Source organism: Eschrichtius robustus, chromosome 7 (genome assembly GCF_028021215.1).
Source record: "Eschrichtius robustus isolate mEscRob2 chromosome 7, mEscRob2.pri, whole genome shotgun sequence".
Taxonomy (NCBI): domain Eukaryota; kingdom Metazoa; phylum Chordata; class Mammalia; order Artiodactyla; family Eschrichtiidae; genus Eschrichtius; species Eschrichtius robustus.
Window position 1 is genome coordinate 8,756,883 of NC_090830.1, and position 22,671 is coordinate 8,779,553.

At 38.1% G+C, this 22,671-nt stretch overlaps 1 protein-coding gene and 1 pseudogene across 1 annotated transcript in view; both read right to left on the reverse strand.

Moving 5' to 3' along the window:
• Positions 1-22,422, reverse strand: part of RYR2 (ryanodine receptor 2) — a 535,211-nt gene extending 512,789 nt beyond the window's left edge. Inside the window, exons 1-2 of the mRNA XM_068548931.1 lie at positions 22,411-22,422; positions 21,429-21,548 (exon numbers count right to left, since the gene is read on the reverse strand). Coding sequence (XP_068405032.1) covers positions 21,429-21,548; positions 22,411-22,422 — 132 coding nt within the window. The remainder of the gene's footprint in view (positions 1-21,428; positions 21,549-22,410) is intronic.
• LOC137767585 (non-selective voltage-gated ion channel VDAC1-like) lies at positions 10,430-11,315 on the reverse strand (annotated as a pseudogene).
• Positions 22,423-22,671: the final 249 nt, after the last annotated feature.

A 22,671-nucleotide genomic window follows, 5' to 3' on the forward strand; every position in this document is an offset into this window, starting at 1 on the left:
AGCCCTGATTTTATTCTGTTCGTTCCCCTGAAGGAGTTATAACCATTCTGCTGAATTTAATATTTATCATTCAAGGGCATTTTTTCAGAATTTTACTACCGATGTCTATATTCTAATACTAATTCCAGAATTGTTTTTCATATTGTAACATGATATAAATGGTATCATACTGTATATGTCCATCCGTAATTTTTTATGTTTGCCCAACATTATATTCCTGGGATTTATTCTTGTTGATAAGTATGGTTATAGCTTCACTGTATGCAGTATAGCTACCGTGTTTGAAATTGATACAATTTAAGTATCAATTTCCCTACTGACAAAATCGAGAGTTTTTTGTTTTGTTTTGTTATTTAGGTGTTTATTTTTTAGAACCGTTTTAGGTTCAGAGCAAAATGGAGAAGGCACAGAGTTTCCATATTACCCCCCAACACACACAGCTGTCCCTGACCAGAGCAGTACACTTGTTACAATCAGGGAACCTACACTGAAACATTAGATTATCACCCAAAGCCCACAGTTGGCACATTAGAGTTGACTCTTGATGCTGTACAGTCTATGGGTTTTGACAAATGTACAATGATTTGTATCCACCATTATAGTATCACACAGAATAGTTCTGTTAGGGAACTGTTGACGAAAACTGCCCGCCTCGGACAGGCACAATGATACCCACTTACATGAGTTGTCTCACAACTGCAGGTCCCAATGAGAAACATGGAGCTGCCACCGAAATCTAAGTGGAAGAATTCAGGAGGGGCCAAAAGGAGGGAGGAGATGCCAGCCCATAATAAGTCCTGCCAACCTCCTAGAATCCTTTGCTCTGGAATCCACGTTGGCTGAGAGATGCGCGCATCACCAGGAAAGACCCTGAGTCAGACCAAATATGGGCCAAGCAAGAGGACTGGCCAGAAAACCCGGAAACTCACCCTATTACCAGAAAACCTGAGACTGTGAGCCACGTGGCAGAGCAGTTCTCCTGGATTCCTTTACCCTCCTGCTCTCTGCCCAGGCGCCCCTTTCCAATAAAGTCTTTTGCTTTGTCAGCATGTGTGTCTCCTCAGACGCATTTCTGAGTGTTAGACAAGAGCCCACTCTCGGGCCCTGGAAGATGTCCCCCTTCCTGCAACAGTTTCCCTGCCCTAAAAACCCTCTGTGCTGCACCTATTCATCCCACCCTTCCCATAATGCCTGGCAACACTGATCTTTTTACTGTCTCCATAGTTTTGCCTTTTCCAGAGTGTCATATAGTTGGAATCCTACAGTAGGTAGCCCTTTCAGATTAGCTTTATCCTTTACAGAAAATAGTAAATTACTAATGAAAGTTCACGGTACCAATTCCATTGTCAATCGGTGTTAAGGTTAAGCATCATTACGGTCACAAATATGAGTATTTACTCTGGTAACATGGAAAACATTAAATTAACTTCCTTGAAGCAGGAAGACTATGTCTGTGCATTCTTTGGAAGATACAGTAGGATTAAAAAAAAAAAGCCAAATGAATTGGTGCACTGTCAAAATAGATACATCAATATTAATCAAGTCATCGGTCCAAAGAAGGAAAGTCAGTTAAAATCAGCCAATATTTATTAATCATCTGCTTCCTTCAAAAACGTACTATGCACTTGAGATATAAGATGAATGGGATGTTGCCTCCGCCTGCAGGTGTTTTCCTGGTAATTATTTCATAACAGTTTCAAAAAGTAAATGTAAAGGGTCATGTGATTTTGCAGCAAGAGGTACAGTAGAAGAAGGAATTCACTATGCCTGAATGAGAGAGAGAGGGAGGAGAGGGGAGGGGAGAGGAGAGGTGGATAGGAAGAGAAAAGAGGAGGGAGGGAAGGAAAGAGAAAGGAAGGGAGAAAAAAAGAGAGAGGTATCTGTTCAGGGAGGAGGGGATGCAAATAAATGCAGGAGGGCTTCACAAAGGAAGGCAAATTTGACAGCTGCCTAAAGGATGAACAGGCTTCCTTTAGGTGAAGAATTACACAAGGATGTTCCAGGGAAAAAGAGAACAGAGCATATTCAAAGGCAAGCTGTCTTCCAGCAAACTCAATCAGGCTGGACTGATTACACCTCCAGGGAAGTTTATGTGTGTCTACATATACAAATCAGTACGAAATGACAAAGATTCGCTCTTTGACCAAACTCTCCCCAGGCGCCTCGAAATCCTCTTTTCAACTAAGTCTCAACCTTGGCCTATAGAAACCAAAGACTCTCAACAAAGATGATTTTGTCCATTCCTGTCCCCCGCCAAACTCACATTAAGAGACATAAGCATGAACATAGTTTCTAATGGCTCAAGGCCACAACTCTAGTATGACTCTAGCCCCTGCTGAAAGGGCCTCCATGAGAAAGCTCAAGGCCACCAAAAGTACTTTGTTCTAGCCAACACCTGACAACAGGCCCCACCAACTTCTCTTAGAGCATTTACTAAAAGGCCATAATACAACTGTGAATCCTTCCTCTGTCCCTTTCCTATATACTAATATCTCCTACAACTCAAGAGTGTCTTTCTCAAGTACCTGAAAGCTATTCCTTTGAAATGTAATCATCAGGAAGGATGGCACCCCTGTCTCCCAGTCTCCCCGGGAGAACAGAATCCTAACTTCAATACTTGCCAGCTAGCAGACACAGCTGCCCTAATCGATATTTATATCGACCAACCCTTTGCAATTTTTCCCTTCCCTGACCCTACTGAGTCCCCATGTGGCCCCCCTCCCTAATCCCTCATTCTCCTCTTAAAATACCCAGTAAAGTCTGTACGAATTGACATTGAGTTCAGTTCATGCTGGGCTCTCTTCTCTACTGCAATAGTATATTACTGATTACCATCTGTCCTTACCATTTTAACTAGTGTCTGGCTTTGCTCATCTTTAGTAGTAATAGAGGATGAAATAACGCAATCCACCATTCTAAAGCATTCAGTAGCTCTCCTTATCTTTCAAATATAGTTGTGCTGGTTGCATGGCATTTGAAGCCCTGCCCCAAGCCCAAAAGAACACTTGGGAATTCCCAGTCACTGACAAATGCTTCTTCTTCTCCGTCCTTTGTCCTTGTCCTCCTTCTGATATGCATCCTTCCACATCACACTCTATTTATCTACATTTATATTATACTCATTTATTCTTTCATTCATTCATATGTCAAACACATTCATTAACTTATTAATTACCATCTGTCAAGGAGTCCCACTCAAACGCCATGCCTCTACATTCCTAAAACTTCACTATTAGCTCCACCCAGAGTATTCTTTCCCAACTAGAGAACAGGGTGAGTACATCTAACCTGCAGGCAGAACATTTTTCTTCTATAGTATCTTTGATTATTGCTCCTATAGTATTTGCTCTAGCTTCTCCTTTAGGAATATAATATTTTCCACATGTTTTATGAGGGAGAGACACACTATAGTCCATGGGCCAAATCTGGTCCACTGTCTGTTTCTGTACAGCCCATGAACTAAGAGTGCCTTTAACCTTTTTTAATGGTTAAAAAAATCACAAGAAGTAATATTTTATAAACATAAAAATAAGAAATTCAAATTTCAGTGTCCATAAACACAGGTGTTTTTTGTGACACAGCCATGCTCATTTGTTTACATACTGCCTATGGCTGTTTTCATGCCACGATGTTTCAAGAACTGAGTAGTTCTAACAAAAAGAAAAAAAAACATTTGATTCACAAAGCAGAAAGTATTTATAGAAAATGTGTGCCAACCCCTGTATTAGGTAACCATTTGCTGCAGTGTATTCACTCCAGTGATGGTTAAATCATACTCTCAGATCTAGAAAGAAAGATGGTGTGCAAGACCTTTTTTTTTTTTTTTTTTTTTTTTTTTTAAAACAGGCATTCACTCAATTCAGCTCTGATCTTCTAACTTAGCAGCTTCTCCTTCCAGAGCCTATACTTCCACAATCCTGTTCCTATCTCCACATATGCCTTTACTACTTTGAGAGGACTAACGCTTCCAAAATGCACTGGGTCATCGCGAGCTTCCTGCTTACCAATGCCCATGCCATTTGGTGGGAATCTGAGTTGATGGGACAGAGTGGTGGAGGGTACAAAGAACTGCTTGTTCACACTATGCTTGTTAGCACAGCCCATGGGTCAGAGGCAGAGAGGTTCGATGGACTGAAGTGCCTGACAATCTTTCCTTAGCGTTTGAGGTAAACCTGTGTGTATCAGAGGTGAACTCCAGGTAGGTTTTTCTCCAACTGGTTCCATCTACCTTATAATTAGTGGATATCTCTCCCAGATTTTAGATTCAATTGTTTTTCAGTCTAAGATTTCAGTGTTTTCTTAAGCTTTCATTTCATTTTGAGACACACTGAACAGAAGCTCATCTTTGACTACAATGAGAATTTCTTTAAAATTTTTAAAATATTCCAAGAATGAGTCTTTAGCTCCTAAGACAATTTATTGATGCTGTATTATTCAAGTATTCCATAAAATGCTTCCTCCTTTGGGGATTTCAATTATGTTATCTTTATCCTTTCCTTTATCCTTTCAAGTCACCACCCTTTCCTAACTGGGTAAGCAGCATCAATATGTGTTTAAAACACTGAAGAATTATTTCCACACAACTTATAAATTATAATTTAACAAACAGTTCCATTCTGGCCAATAGAATGATCTGCCAAAAACTGTTAGACATTTTCCTTTAACTTTTCTGTTTTATCAGAACTTTAAGTAAGCAATCATTTATTCTTTATAGACTAGACAGTCAAACATTATTAGGGTACTTCCTTTCCGCCACACCTACCACATACTTTGTTTTCCTCTTAATGTATTGGGGAAAGAATAATTATATAACTAAAACACAAGGATTCTGAGAAACAAATAATGCTATTAATAATTTATGTTCTTTCCCAAACACATTGGTCTTTCTTTTACCTCCCTTTTGCCCAAAATTCTGTGAAAGTCACAATGAATAAATAGAACAACAAAATGGCAATAATGTTAATATTTATCTTCTATAATTGTTTTATTACTTCAATTAATTTTTATGAAAAACACTGAGAAAGCATCTGATATTTAAAACGTTTTATAAACTTGATTTTTAAAGTGAATCTTTCTTACATCATCCAGCATTTATCTTATACTGACATTTTTATTATTCAAAAATTCTCACTTGAATAAGAAGAGCAGTTCATCTGGAATATCACAACTATTATGCATCATTAATATACTAATGCATTATTTATGATGGTGAATAATATCCTGAAATGAGAAGTCACTGAAGATAAAATATTGCTCTATCATGTTCCATTATGGGAAGATATACTTTTAATTAAAGTGATGCCAAGAAATTGGAAGAAAAAGAAAGAGTTCTTGATATTGTTCTACCTAAAAGGCTCAACTTCCTTTCTGGAGGCCTAATAAAAATCAACAGTGTTGTTTTATAGGTACGGTAAGTATGGACCAGTCTTAGAAATATAGAATCATTGGAGTGTTGGGCTGAAACAAATCTTAAAAATCCTCTTACTACATCTGTCCTGAGTCCACAAAAAGAGTAGTACCAGAAAATTATATGTGTAGCAATAAGATCATTAAACAAGAATCCTACTTTTTTAATGAATTTTCTTTTTTGAGGGACCACTCCATTACTGTTGATAAATGATTGGCCTAAGACAATCATTGGTCCCCTTTCGAACTTAATGTAAACTTGAGTTTGTATGTGTGTAGGTATGTATGTGTGCACAAGCATCATTCCATATATGTGTATCTTTCAGTGTACGTTCTAACTGGTCTGCATATATGAAGGCTGTTGGTACACTGATTTTATAACTCACTGTTCTATAGATGTCTCTCATAAGTCCATTTTTGGTAGTTTTTCCACTGACTCATTTGGTAGTCTTAAGACATATAATCAGATCATCTGCAACTAGAGATGCTTTACCTCTTCACATCCAAACTTAAGTCTCTATGTCTAATAACACTGGCTTGTCCCTCCAACACACATGCACAGCAGAGATACTGAACATCCATCTTTAACTTATGTCCAATTCAAGCAACTAGTGTATGGGGATATAGGTATACATATAGCTGATTCACGTTGTTGTACAGCAGAAACTAATACAACATTGTAAAGCAATTATACTCCAATAAAACACACAGATGGACCTAGAGATGATCATACTAAATGAAGTATGTCAGACAGAGAAAGACAAATATCATATGATATCACTTATATGCGGAATAAAAAAATTATACAAATAAACTTATCTGCAAAGCAGAAACAGACTCACAGACACAGAAAACAAACTTACGGTTACCAAAGGGGAAAGGGTGGGGGAGGGATAAATTAGGAATTTGGAATTAACAGATGCATACTGGGGCTTCCCTGGTGGTGCAGTGGTTAAGAATCCGCCTTAAGTGACTAAGCCCGTGCGCCGCAACTACTGAGCCTGTGCTCTAGAGCCCGTGAGCCACAACTACCGAAGCCCACACGCCTAGAGCCCGTGCTCCACAACAAGACAAGCCACCGCAATGAGAAGCCCGCGCACCGCAACGAAGAGTAGCCCCCACTCGCTTCAACTAGAAAAAGCCCGCACACAGCAACGAAGACCCAACGCAGCCAAAAATAAATAAATAAAATGAATAAATTTATTAAAAAAAAAACAAAACAGATAGATACATACTACTATATTTTAAATTGATAAACAACAAGGGCCTACTATATAGCATAGGGAACTACATTCAGTATCTTATAATAACCTGTAATGGAAAAGAATCTGAAAAAGAATATGTATATACATATTCATACACATATATATGTACATATATATAGGAGGTATAACTGAATCATTTTGCTGTACACCTGAAACATTGTAAATCAACTATACTTCAATTAAAACGTAAAAGGAATTAGTGTCTACTCCAAATAGATATATAAAATTCACCACGTTAACTATTTTAAAGTGTGTGATTCAGTGACATTTAGCACATTCACAATGTTGTGCGGCCATCACCACTAACTAGCTACAAAACATTTTCATCATCCCGAAAGGAAATCATGGACCCATTAAGCAATCACCCTCCATTAAACCCCTGGCAACCGCTAATCCACTTTATGTCTCTACGGATTTGCCTATTCTGGATATTTCATATAAATAAAAACCATACAATATGCAAAAATAAACAAACCACTAGTGTCCCACCCCCGGTAAATAAGGTGCTGACTTTTGAACTGAAGTGTGCAAGTGTGTGTGTGTGTGTGTGTGTGTGTGTGTGTGTGTGTGTGCACGTGCGTTTGTAAAATAAATGTTAAGGAGCTATCCATCAATTCATATTTTATTATTTTTTGAAACACTGATAGATTTTAAATTTTGTCAAGAGAATTTTCCCTACCTTCAGGGACGTCTAAAGAATTTTTCTCCTTAGCTCTACTAATATGAAGAACTATACTAACGGATATTTTGGTATTGAGCCCCTCTTGGATTCCTGGAATAAACCCCACTTGGTCATGAGGTATGTTTTAATGCAACATTGTTTTCTGTTAAAACATATTTTATTTTGGAATTGTGTATCAATATTCCCAAGTAAAACTGTTCTATAATTTTCCAAAATAATTTTTTAAGATTTTGGAATCCATATTATACTAACTCAATGAAATAAATTTGGAAGTTTCCCTTCCTTTCCTATATTTGGAATAATTTAAGCTGCATAGTTAAGTAGAGGTTTATTTGACCCTGGTACAATTCTTGTCAGGAAATTATTTTATTACTTTATTTTATGACAATTAGTCTGTTTAGACTTTCTGGAGTATACTTAATTTTTCTACAGAATGATTCATTTCATGAAGATTTCCAAATCTACCTGCATATAATTGAGCAAATGGTCCCTTAGGATTTAATTTACTGTGCTGTGACTGTTTTCCCTTTTGTACCCTTATGTAACTTCTAATACATAAGAATATTTGTACTTTCTCCCTTTTTCTTAGTTTGTTGAATTTTTTCAAAGAACCAATTTTTAAATTAACTCATCAATTTCCTTTTTATCTTTATTAATTCTATCCTGTTGCTTTCTTTTGTTTACTTCGTTATTCTTCTAGTTTTTTATCTGCTTGTTTAATCCATTTATTTTCTTTTTAATTTTTATTAATACATGCATTTAATGCTAAAAATTTTCTCCTGATAACTTCCTTAGATATGCCCACATATTCTAAAACATCATGTATTCATTTTCATTATGTTCAAGAAATTCTTCCATTTTATTTGATATTTCTCCTTTGACCTAACATTTACTTAATAGTGTGCTTTGTAAATTTCAGATAGAAATAGTTTCTTAATAGTTTATGGCCTTTGTATACAAAGTCAGGTTGGCTAAATCGTTGACACATATTTTCTTTCCCTAAGTTTCTTAATATGTTACTCCATTTTCATTTGGCATAAAGCGTTGGTCTTAAAAATAAGTATCATGACAATCTGACTTTCCTTCCTTTAAAAGTGACTTGGTCTTTTTGCCTGGGTTCAAAAGATTTTTTTTCTTTACCTTTGAACTCCAATAGCTTTACTATGATTATCTGTCTGGGCCAACTAAGAAGGTGATTTTCTATGCAGGCACTATGCATTTTCAATGTGTGGTTTCAGGCAAGTGTTCTTGAGCTTTGGTTTTCTTCCCAGGGTCATTTATTATAAGTGCATTCTCTTATACCTAACATTTTCTGTTGTCCTTTTTATTTAAATGCATTATTTTATACCATATTTAGGTTCACAGCAAATTTGAATGGAAAACACAAAGATTTTCCGATTACTCTCTGCCCACAGACATGCTAAGCCTCTGCCATTATTAACATCCCTCACCAGCTGGTACATCTGTTATAAGAAATGAAACTTCACTGACATGTCTAATCACCCAAAGTCTACAGTTTTCACTCTTGGTTCTGTACATTCTATGGATTTTAACCAATGTATAATGGCATGTATCCATCATTAGAATATCATACGGAATAGTTTCTCTGCCCTAAAAATCCTCTCATTCATCCCTCCTCCCTAACGCCTGGCAACCACTGATCTTTTTACTGTCTTCATAGTTTTGACTTTTCCAGAATGTCATATAGGTGGAATCCTACAGTATGCAGCCTTTTCGGATTGGCTTCTTTTACTCAGTAATATGCATTTAAGTCTCTTCCATGTCTTTTCATGGGTTGATAGCTTATTTCTTTTGAGTACTGAGTAATATTCCACTATCTATATGTAACACCGTTTATTTATCCATTCACCTACTGAAGGACATGCTGGTTGCTTCCAAGTTTTGACAATTATGAATAAAGCTGCTATAAACATCCACGTGCAAGTTTTTGTGTGAACATTTAAACTTTCAACTCCTTTGGGTAAATACCAAGGAGCATGATGGCTGGATCATATGGTCAGAGTATGTTTAGTTTTGTAAGAAGCCTCCAAACTGTCTTCCAAAGTGGCTGAACTATTACGCATTCCCAACAATGACGAATAAGAACTTCTGTTGCTTCACAACCTTTTCAGCATCTGGTATTGTCAATGTTCTGGATTTTGGTCACTAATAGGCACAGTGGAATTTCATTGTTTTGTTGTTGTTGTTGTTGTTTTTTAAGGTTTCAATATTTTATTCAAGTTTTATTTTAAGTCATGTTAATTACAGCATTTGAAGGGGAGGAACTAATTCCACACAAAATGGAAGACTCTAAAATGTACCCATTAAACTGCTAAAAAATAAACTGAGTGGCGAAAATACAACAGAAGTTCAATTTAGATTCTGAGTGTTGTCACCATGTGATTACAGTCACAGAGACTTCCCAGCTTGCAGCTGGAGCTCTTAGAAGCTATTTCATACTCTGGTGCAAGGGCAAAAAAACACAACATGAGAAAAAACACAATTAAGTCCTGAATTATTGGCTTCATCACATCCACCTTCTCCACCCCAAAATGGCACAGAAGAAACAGCTACCACTCCCTGCAGACTACTTTTGGTGTAAAAGAGGTGATGGATTGGGGTGGAAAAAGTCCCTGCCTAAAAAAGTCCCTTTCAGATGAGTTTGTATACACCATCAAAGAGCCTCTCCTCAATCAGGGTAGGAGACCAAGGTTCACGTCTCAGGAAATCACAATTTCATTCATTTACTTAATACGAATTTACAAATTACAAAGTGCCTGCAAATTACCAACTTCCACTTGCAGCCATTTCTAGGTAAAAAAGAAACCTGACATCTCTAGAGGGGCCAGCAAGCTCCCCCTCAAGTCTACAGCTGAAAGGACCTTTTTTGAAATTGGGTTTCTTCTGTACCTCTGAAAGGGTAACACCCTAAAGCTGAATCACCTTTAACCTGGAAGCCTAACATGATATTTAGTGATACTTGCATCCCAGACATACAACATTAAATGGTACACTAAATTCTGAAGGTAGCTATGCTGCAAAATAGTTTAAAATGAAACGACTGTACAGTATTCATTTACGCTTGAAACTCCAGCCCTAGACCAAGCTTGTGGCCCCCAGCACTGACATTCTTGCCATCCAGCAGAGCTGACAGTGTCAGTTTGATACCTGGCTTTAGGGTCTGAGTATATTCAAACCCTATCAGGCTGGAGTTGTTCACTTTAGCCGAGAAGCAGGCGTCAGGGTCGATCTGGTACTTGGCTGCTATTCCGAAGCGAGTGTTACTGTTTCCCGCTGTCCAGGCCAGATTAACAGCAGTCTCCAACTATCTTGTTCACCTTCTGATAAATGAAGCCGCCAAACTCTGTCCCATCATTTTCATTAGTGTGAAGCTGGAATTCATCGGTCTTGTAGCCAACCGCAAAGTTGCTCTGGATCACTCGAGACTTTGTGGTCTCAAAATTCATCTGGTAGCCAGCCAGCCAGCCCGCCCTCATAACCCAGCACGAGAGCACCTGGGTGGAAGGCCCGGCAATGTCGAAATCCACATCACAGCCCAGGTTGATAATGTTCCCGCTTGTACCCTGTCTTGATTTTAGCATTTTTTCCCCCAGTGTTTGGTGAGAAGGATGAATCGAACGTCAGCTTCAGGCCACGTGCCAGCTGATCTTCCACAGTAATCTCCGTGCCTTGTGTGTTGTCAGCACTCCATTTCTCCGTAAACGTCAGACCATATTCGGTCCATCTGTACTTAAGTTTCCAGACTGCCCGTCACTTTGGTGGTCTCAGTGTTGGCTGAACTTGAGCTTGTAAATTCCAGTCCATTCTCAGATTTTGTTTGCAAATCAAGTTTTATTAAGCCAAATCCATAGGCCTCGGTTAAGACATCCCTGGCAGATTTGCCAAGATCAGCATACGTGGGAGGCACAGGCATCTTCTGCTCAGAAGCGGTGGCAGTGGGCTCCGCCGCGGCTACGGCGGGGACCGCAGTGTGAGGAACCGAGCGAGCGGCGGGGCAGAGGGCCTATCTCATTGTTTTTATTTGCACTTCTCTAATGACATAAGATGCGGAACAACTTTTCATGTGCTTATTTATGATCGATATACAGGTATCCCCGGCTTTTCAAAAGTCTTATTTTTATGCCAGTTTGCTTTTAGGGAAGATCTACATTAGCACCTGTTTGCTAATCAAAAGAAATCGGAAGAAGATGTTTGCTTTTACGAAAAAAGGCAAAAAGCAGAAACAGCATTCAGCTTTTGTCTTGCAGCAAGCCATTACAGATTCAGCCCATACTCTCAGCAGCAAGAGCGGCACCAAGGAGCATGATGGCTGGGTCATATGGTCAGAGTATGCTTAGTTTTGTAAGAAGCCTCCAAACTGTCTTCGCGCAGTCCTTCCTCAGAAGCTACACTCAGCAAATCAGCATCAAGCAGCCCCAGCTTTGACTGTGTCTGTGAGCATCTGTGCTTTACCTCAGTTTAATTTGTGCATCTGTTAGCAAGATGTGTCCTAAGGTAACTGCTTGTTTGCTTTAAGCCATTTTGCCTTATGAAAAGTTTCATAGGAATGCTCTACTTTCAGATGGCAGGGGAAACCTGTTATCTCCTTAAATGAGGTGTCTTAAGGCCTCTGGCCCATTTTTCAATTGGGTTGTTTCCTTACTTCTGAGTTTTAAGAGTTCTTTCTATATTTTGGAAACAGTCCTTTATCAGATGGGTCTTTTCCAAGTATTTTCTCTCAGTCTGAGACTTATCTTCTCATTCTTTTGACACTGTCTTTCTCAGAGCAGAAGTTTTTAATTTTAATGAAGTCCAGCTTATCCATTCTTTCACGGATCGTGCCTTTGCTGTTGTAATTAAAAACTTGAACTGTCTCCCCCAGGAAAAAAGACATAAACACAATTTTGGCCAGTTTTAGGGGATTTCAAAAAGCTTCTGAAAGTCCATTCATGAACTTCGGAGGCAGAATTTCCCCAAGAATGGAGCAAATAAATACCTGAGGGTACCTGAGATGGCAGTGCGGCAAGAACACTTGAAAAAATATAAATGCTATAAATAATAGTTATACATAATGTAGCTAAGAACTATGAAGGCTAATAAATATGAATATAAAATTATTTTTTTTAAATCACTTATTTGGTTTTTTTTAAGTGAGTCAATTTTATATGGCTATTATAAAAATGCAGAGGTGGAACAGGAATGCCTAAAGTTTGAATGCCTGAAGTTTAGGGAGCATTGCACAGAGGATTCACAAAATCTAAATTTAAAACACTGCAGATACATTCTGAAAGTCATTAAACATTTGTCCAAACCCATAGAATGTACAGCACCAAGAGTAAACCCTAATGTAAACTATGGACTTCAGGTCATAATGATGTGACAATGCAGGTTCATCAATCGTAACAGATGTACCACTCAGGCGGGGGATGTTGATAACGGGGGAGGCTGTGCACATGTGGAGGTGGGGGGGATATGGGAAATCTCTGTACCTTCTGCTCAGTTATGCTGTGAACCTAAAACTGCTCTAAAAAACAAAGTCTATTTAAAAAAAAAAAAAAAAACTCATCAACACACCCTAGATCACCTAGGTTTTTCTAACTATGTTATCTTCTGGGATTTTATAGTTTTGCATTTTACATTTAAGTCTGTGATGCATTTTGAATTAATTTTTGTCAAGGGTGTAAGGTCTGTGTCTAGATTCATTTGTTTGCATGTGGATACCCAGTTGTTCCAGCACCTTTTGTTAAAAAGACTACCTTGGCTCCATTGGACTGACTTTGCTCCTTTGTCAAAGAACACCTGACTTTATCTGTGGGTCTGTTTCTGGGCTCTCTATTCTGTTCCATTCATCTACTGGTCCAATCTTTCACCATTATCACATTGTCTTGATTACTGTAGATTTACAGCAAGACTTTAAGTTGGATAGTGTCAGTTCTCCAACTTTGTTCTTCTCCGTCAACACTGTTGGCCATTCTGGGTATTTTTCCCTCTCCAACTAAACTTTAGAATAAGCCTGTCAATATTCACAAAATAACTTGCTGGGATTTTTACAGGGATTGCACTGAATCTGTAGATCAAGTCAGGAAGAACTGATATTTTGACAGTATTGAGTCTTCCTATCCATGAACACAAAATATATCTATTTAATTTTTCTTTGATATCTTTCAAAGTTTTGTAGTTTTTCTCATATAGATATTATAATATTTTATTAGATTTATACCTAAGTATTCCATTTTGGCATGTTAATATAAATGGTATTGTGTTTTTAATTTCAAATTCCACTTGTTTATTGTCAGTATAGTGGGCAATTGACTTTTGTATACTAAATTTGTATCTTGCAATAATTGCTTATTAATTTTAGGAGTTTTTGGTTGATTCTTTCAGATTTTCTACATAGATTTATAACGTCATCTATGAACAGACAGTTTTACAAGAGGGAAGAGATATGGGAACATATGTATATGTATAACTGATTCACTTTGTTATAAAGCAGAAACTAACACACCATTGTAAAGCAATTATACTCCAATAAAGATGTTAAAAAAAAAAAAAGACAGTTTTATTTCTCCCCTTCCCATCTGTAGGCCTTTTATTTCCTTTTCTTGTCTCAATGCATTAGCTAGGACTTTCAGTACAATGTTGAAAAGAAATGGTGAGAAGGGATGTTCTTGGCTTGTTCCTGATCTTTGCAGGAAAGCTTCAAGCTTCTCACCATTAAGTATATTAGCTGTAGGTTTTCTGTAGGTAATCTTTATCAAGTTGAGAAAGTAAACTAAGACTATATGGGAACTAAGAGGTTTTTTTTTTTTTTTATTATGAATGCATATTGTTTTTTCCAACAGAATTTCTGCATCTATTAATATGATCGTGTGATTTTTCTTTTTCTATTGATGTGATGGATACATTAATTGATTTTTGAATGTTGAACTAGACTTGTGTACCTGGAATAAATCCTATGTGGTCAAGGTGTATAATTCTTCTTATACATTATTGGATTCTATTTACTAATATTTTCTTGAGGATTTTTATATCTACGTATAAAGAGATATTGTCCGTAGTTTATTTTTCTTGTAATGTCATTATCTTATTTTGATATAAGGGTAATGTTGGTTTCATAAATGAGTAAAAAAGTATTCCTTCTGCATCAATCACCTGAAAAAGATTATAAAGAACTGGTATAGTGTCTTCCTTAAGAATAGTAAGTGAGGGAATTTCCCAGGGGCGCAGTGGTTAAGAATCCACCTGCCAATGCAGGGGACACGGGTTCGAGCCCTGGTCCAGGAAGATCCCACATGCCATGGAGCAACTAAGCCCACGTGCCACAACTACTGAGCCTGCGCTCTAGAACCCGTGAGCCACAACTACTGAGCCTGCGTGCCACAACTACTGAAGCCCACGCACCTAGAGCCCATGCTCCGCAACAAGAGAAGCCACCGCAATGAGAAGCCCGCGCACCGCAACGAAGAGTAGCCCCCGTTCGTGGCAACTAGAGAAAGCCCACACACAGCAACGAAGACCCAATGCAGCCATAAATGAAAGAAAAAAAGAAAGGAAGGAATGAAGGAAGGAAGAAAAAAAGAATAATAAGTGAATAATCCATTGGGCCTGGTGCTTTCTGTTTAGAAAGTTATTAAATGAATACAGATGTATATATTTAAATACAGTATTGCTATTACTATTTTCAACAATCTGTTAGGTCAATTAAGAATAAGAAAAATAAAAGTTTTTATTTTATTTTAACTACTCATTCTCTGATGCTCTTCCTTCCTTGCTAAAGATTAGAGTTCCTGACCTATATATTTTCCTTATTACTGCAGAACTTCTTTTAACATTTCTTGCAAAGCAGGTCTACTGGCAAAAAATTTCCTGAATGTTCATTTGTCTGAGAAAGTCTTTCTTCTTCACTTCTGAAGGGTAATTTTGCAGGATATTGAATTCTGGGTTGGTATAGAGATTTTTTTTTTCTCTCAACACTCCAGTTTCTTCTCGTTTCCAGTGGTGTTTAGGGAAGATGGATGTACTTCTTGTCTTTGCTCCTCCATTGGTAAGTTTTTTCCCTCTGGCTTCTCTCTGGACTTTTTCTTTAATTTTCTGTACCTTGAAAATGATACACCTATGTGTAGGGGTTTTTTGCATTTATTCTGCTTGGTGTTCTCTGAACTTCCTGGATCGGTGGTTAAGTGTCTGACGTTAATTTGCAGAAATTATCAGTCTTTATTGTTTCGAATATTTCTTCTATTCCTTTCATCATGATTCTCGAGAACTTCTGTAGTTGTCCTACAGCTCTTAGATACTCAATTCTGTTATGGTTTTTCTTTCAGTCATTTTTCTCTTTGCTTTTCAGTTTTGCAGGCTTCTTTTGAGATACTCGAGCTCAGAAACTGTTTGCTCAGCGACGTCCCATTTACTAATAAGCCCATCAAAGGCATTCTTAATTTCTGTTACAGTATCTTTGATCTCCAGCATTTCTTTTTCCTTCTTTCCCAGAATTTCCACCTCTCTGCTTACATTGCCCATCTGTTCTTACAGGCAGTCTACCTTATCCATTGGAACCTTTAGCATATTAATCATGGTTGTTTTAAATTCCTGGTTTACAGTTGAAAGTCTGGTGGGCCTGGATTACCTATAGATATTATTCTGCTCCTTATTCTCTGTGACATATAAAATTACATTTACATACATAATGGAGAAGTGTAAATAATTATATAAATAAATGTAAATTAGATTACTCCACTTACACAGTATAAATTATACGTGATTATTTATAAATTATACATGATTATATATAAATTATATGATTATATATAATTATATATACATATAACTAAATAACTATATATATATAACTATATCGTTATATATATAACGATATAGTTATATATATATAGTCATATAAAAGAGAGACAAATAAGGAGCAGAATTATGTCTACAGGCAACAAAAGCACACCAGATAAACAGATAAAAATTGAGATGAGCTTCCTTGTACGCTTGGGAAAGGAGGGTGGGTCAGCATAGCTTTTGTAGCTTCAGGGTCCTACAGCAACTTGTTCTGCTGTTTTCATCTAGTGTTCAAAACAAGGCTTTTTGATTATGAGATCTATTGGCTGTTTCCCTGCCCCACTTCCACCTGGTCCTTCTCTATCCTTTGCCCCTATCCACCCTGCTCAATCTGAACTGGATTCCCAACAATTTCCCCTCGGAGCAGGGCTTTGTCAAGAAAAGAGCCTTATTTGGTTAGTTTCACAAGTCCATAAGCCAAGACTGCTCTAGAAACATCCATCCTTATCATAGTTCCTTTGCTCCTTCCTAGTTTTAGCTGCTAGTTTCACATTGGCCCACCATGCTTTCTAGTGAGTACCTGTTATCGGTTTTCAGAGACAGCAGAAATCATGTTATCTCCCCTACACTTCCTCCCCTACACTTACTGATACCAGAGCTGGGGATAACTTGTCACCTTGTTTGTTTCAGACATTATATTGTCTGTGGGTTTCAGGTTTTGCCATCGTCATAGGTCTGTTTTTATGTGGAGATTCAAGGAGATTAAAAACTATGCCTCTCTAATAACTTCTCATTTCTCCATAAACTTTTTAATAATAACAAGGTGGGTATCTCTGAAAATGACTAGTTCCAAAGAACAAAAGCCCAACTTTTCAATTCTAAAATATAGAAACAAAAATGTCATTCATATAAGTAGTGTGCAGTAAATATCCATAATTATGAATTATGAATAACTAATTAAACATATCATCAGATTTAATGTTTACATGTTCTGCAAGAAAAATCTATGCTGGAATTATGAAACATTCTCTTTCAGGCACAGATCAGCCTGAATAAATATCCTAGGGAAATGAAACAGTCTTCTGAAAAAGTAAGTCTTGCATTTGATTAGAAGATTCTGTAGCTTATTGTTTTTCTGGGATCATTTCCAGGAACATGTATATAATTTACAGTGACTGACTACTCAATGCCAACAATAATTCTGTTCTCTCAACCTTTATAATAAATGCAGGAGACACCAATTTGAGGGGCAAAAAAAAAAAAAAAGGCCATCTCTCATTTTCTACCAATGAACGTCAAATCCAGATATATCTGCATGAAACACATCTGCACCCAGGCTTAGATAGTTTAAACATCAACTGAAATCCACAGTTTTGACTCTTTGCTATTATAGAAAATTAAAAGTCTATTTTTATAAAATAAATTGCCCTAAGACTAGTGGTTGCCTTTCAAATTTAATAATCCATTAAATGTTATGAATCACACACTAGTGCTTCATACTAAAAAACAAGAAAATAAATGAGCTATACCCAGGTCCTCAGGGAATTTAGAAGCTGGTGTATGTACCTGGGAGTATATACACTTACATATTCAGGGAGAGAAGACGTTGTGGGTATTACACAGAATTAAGCCCAAGTGACAATATAATAGAAATATAAATAAATCACTTAAGAAAAACAGAGAGAAAAACAGCCCAGAGGAGGGACTATTTGAGATAGGCTTTGAAGGACAAGCAGTATTTCACCAGCAGGAGACGTAAAGGAAGGATATACAAGTCAGGGAGAACAAAGTAAAACGGAGATATGAAAAAAAACTGACACAGTAGGGAATCATCAAGTAATCTGAGTAGGGGAAAGAAAAGAGTATTTATGTTGTAAGAACTTTAAAAAAAAGTTCAGATTGGCTTACTGGACTTCAGTTACTATTTTATTCTATGCTTGATAAACAATTTCATTATCTCATCTTAAATACAAATTATCAGATAAACCGAAAAAGAATAACAGAGCACAACAACAACAAAAATGGTTGAAATGGTCAGTTCACTATGTCAACAGTCACAACTAGATAGCCAAGTATCCCTGCGAAGAATTAACCAGTTTATTTTTTTCCAAAAAATTTTTTCAGTTTTTTTCAGATATAATTGACATGCATCACTGTGTAAGCTTTTACTGAAGTATAGTTGATTTACAATATTATATTAGTTTCAGGTATACTAACATGGAGTATACTAGACTGTTCCACGTATGTTCACTTCTAGGATTTTATGGTTTCAGGTCTGACATTTAGGTCTTTAATCCATTTTGAGTTTATGTTGTATACAGTGTGAAGAAATGTTCTAATCTCATTCTTTTATAGGTAGCTGTCCAGTATTCCCAGCACCACTTACTGAAGAGACTGTTTTTTCTCCACTGTATATTCTTGCCTCATTTGTCATAGATTAATTGACTGTAGGTGCCTGGGTTTATTTATTTCTGGGCTCTCTATGCCGTTCCATTGATCTATGTGTCTCTTTTTATGTCAGTACCATGCTGTTCTGATTACTGTAGCTTTGTAGTATAGTCTGAGGTCAAAGAGCATGACGCCTCCAGCTTTGTTCTTTTTTCTCAAAATTACTTTGGCAATTCAGGTCTTTTTGAGTTCCATATACATTTTAGGATTATTTGCTCTAGCTCTGTGAAAATTTTATGGGTATTTTGATAGGGACTGAATTAAATCTGTAGATTGCTTTGGGTAGCAGACATTTTACCAATACTATTTCTTCCAATCCATGAATGGAATATCTTTCCATTTCTTTGTACCATCTTCAATTTCCTTCAACAGTGTTTTATAGTTTTCATAGTATAGGTCTTTCACTGCCTTAAGTTAAGTTTATTCCTGGGTATTTTATTCTTTCTGATGCAATTTTAAACAGGATTGTTTTTGTTTTCTCTTTAGGAGAGTTCATTGTTAGTATATAGTAAGTGGGGTTGGAGTGTTTGCTGGGCTCAGGCTGTGGCGTGCACTGGGGCAGTCACAGGCAACCAGGCAGCCATCTCAGCAGTTTTCAATCTGCCCTCTCCACCCTGCTTCAGGAGCAAGCCAGCACAAGCACACTGCTCACAGGCAAAGTTCAGGCTTCCCATAGCCCTCCTTTGAGTCCCACCAGCCCTCCCACCAGCCAAAGGGGCTCATTTACCCTGTGTCAGACCCCAGGGCTGGGGCATCCAATATGTGACAGGAACTGCTGACTCCCCAGGGCAAATCTCCACCCGTGTAATCTCTCTTTTCCTCTGAGTCCCCTCCCAAAGGCACAGGTCCCAACCTGATCACTTCTCTTCCCTTCCTACCCGATTCCATGAGGATCTTTCTTATAGCCTTGGCTGTACAGGAGTCTTTCTGCCAGTCTCCAGTTAGTTTTCAGTGAGAACTGTTCCACATGTAGATGTATTTTTGATGTGTTTGTGGGGAGAGGTGAGCTCCACTTCCTCCTACTCCTCCATCTTGATCTATTTCAAGATTAACCAGTTTAAATGAATGCCTAGCCTATTTCAGTGCCTTGACTGCTACATGACATACCTACTAGAGCATCAGGAGAGTTCATTTTTAGTACTGGAAACCAGCTCTTATATTAAAGGACCAAGAGAACCATAGCCAGTACAGTGAAAAATAAAAACCCAGCTAACTAACTGGCCTGCCTGGTTCTAGCCACGACAAAATACCAGAAACCACAGGGAAAATACTAAATATTAAAATTCTTAATAAGTTGTTTTTAAGAAGAATATTTTTCACAACTGATACCTATTGTGGTAATTTTCACAAAGAGAATGTTCAATAAACACTTGTCAAATTAAAAATAAGTCTAGGCAGGGCTCTAAAATGCATAATGTTTTGTCACCCACCATTACAATATTAATAATGTGACTTGGCATTAAATTACTATAATAAATAAATCATATGTATACATTGCTCAGTGTTATTCCACAGAGTAATGAAAGGGGTACTGTGATACAAAGGGAAGAATCAGGGACTCGAAGCCAAAAGACCGAGGTGTTAAGTGTGAAAAGCTATTGTCGACACTTGCTTTGAGTCCCAGGAAGCCTTTGGTCTAGTACCTGCCCTCTACCAGCCCCCGTGTCCTCATGCGTACAGTGACTATGACAGCAATAACCACGCACACGTTCTCCTATTGTGACAACTACATGAAATCATGCAGGTCAAAGGACTCTGTGAACTAAAAAGTGCTACACAAAAGATTATTAACTTGACTGTTTTCTGGTTGATTTTCTACCCCCAGAAACATCTTCATTTCCTCTCTTTCCTTTATTCTACACAGTCATCTATCAGCACATCCTCTAAATCCTACAAGTCTATTCTCACCACCCCCCCCAAGTTTCCCACCACCGTTGCTTCTCATCTGAAGACCCAGCAGCTGCCCTGCAGACTTCTGCAGGCACCTTGCACCTGCTCTCGCTGCTTCTAATCTTACTCTTTCAAAAGCTTCTAATCTCTCACCAGAACCCAACCATGCTGGCAACTTAATCTTGGACTTCTATCTTCCAAAACTGTGAGAAATAAATTTCTGTTGTTTAAGCCAAAAAAAAAACAACAACAAAAAACCACAAAAGACTCTAATCCACAGAAGAGCCAAATCAAATATTTACTTAAATATTAAATCAAATTGCATTGCTCACCTGATCCAATGGCCTCCCTTTATACTAGGAAGGAACCTCAATTGCTAACCAAGGGCTGACAGGCCCTTCACCTCTCCTCACCAGTGGCCCCATTCATGGTACTAGAGCTGCAGTGGCTTACCTGTTTTTCCTTAAACACTCTGCAAGCACATTCCTAACGAGGGGCCCTTGCATTGCCTCGTTCTTTCCAGGATGGTCAAGAACTTAGTACTTCTCCCTCCCTCACTTCATTCTGCTCAAATATCACTGCCTCAGAAAGGCCTTCCCTAAACACCCTTTGTGAAAGGGTGAGTCCTTGCCTTATCGCTCTACACCCTGTTACTACTCTGCTTTTCTTCACAGCCCTTATGGGTTCTGAAATTATATCACTTACTTACATCGTTTATTTTCCCCCTACTATATATAAACAGCACGGGGCAAGGACTTTGGCTATTCCTGTTAACAATCGCATCTGAGTTATTTGCAGAGAGTAGGGGCTCAACTGAAACTCTGCTTAATGAATAGGGAAAAGATTGTTCAATTTCCTTTAGTTTCTGTTCCATAGAAAATAGCAGAGTGCCCATAAATAACTTCAGTGCCCCTATTAAAACCCGAATGTTTGAGTAGCCTGAAAAGGCTTTATCCCACCTTGGAATTCGAAGTGGACTCCAAGAAGCAAAGTCTGTTGCCAAACCCTTCTGCGGCCAAACACAGCTTCTGCTGCTCTTTGTGGATGGTTGCAGTACACTGCAGAACCACTTCATCATCCTGCAGACAGGAGGAGAAGAGAAAAAAGTGAGATCTGGCATTACTTAGTCTAAATCAGATCTGCAAGGTTATTATTTAATGCTTTTTAAAATCAGAGAAAAATAGGGACTTCCCTGGTGGCTCCGTGGTTAAGAATCCACCTGCCAATGCAGGGGACACGGGTTCGATCCCTGGTCCAGGAAAATCCCTCATGCCATGAAGCAACTAAGCCGGTGAGCCACAACTACTGAGCCTGCACTCTAGAGTCCGCGAGCCACAACTACTGAGCTCACGTGCCGCAACTACCAAACCCAGCACGCCTAGAGGCCGTGCTCCACAACAAGAGAAGCCACCACAATGAGAAGCCCACGCACCGCAAGGAAGAGTAGCCCCCGCTCGCCACAACTAGAGAAAGCCTGCGTGCAGCAACGAAGACCCCAATGCAGCCAAAAATAAATAAATAAATTTTTGAAAAATTAAAAAAAATAAAATCAGAGAAAAATAAATATAAGAACAACTGTCCCCAAAAAAGCCAAAGGATCAATTCCTAATGTACTTTTATTTGCAAAAAAAGATAACTGGGTAGAGGGAGGTGGGAGAAGTTATTGTTATTCCAGGCAATCAACAGCTTTTTTTTTTTTTACTGTCATTACTGATCCCCAAAGGCAACCTGCATGGAGAAAAGTAAAATACAGGATTTCCAGGTTAGCGCTCCTACACACTGCCTTAAATCATCAAAACTATCAAAAAATGGTCTGACATATTCCTAGGACATCAAGTATTATCAAGAATGGAACAGATTCTACTAGCAGGCACACACACATCGTTCCAAAACTGGCACAGGAAAACAGGTCAATAACAGAGCTTCTGGGTTCAAACCAACCTGAAAAGTCATCTTAGTTCAACCACACGTTGGCGACTTGATCATCTTTGAAATGATCCTGGATTGCTTAAAAATGTACAGGGAGGTGATTTGTTAGTTCCGTCCTCTGCAATCCAACACTTGGTTTCCAATCAATTAATTAAGCAGGGTTCCAGGAAAAACTGTACAAGGGAAAGACGATGCATGGGATGACTCAGTACAGGCAGCACGAGCACGACAAGATGCGCGGGCTTTAGAATTAGCAATAGCTGGGTTCTTACC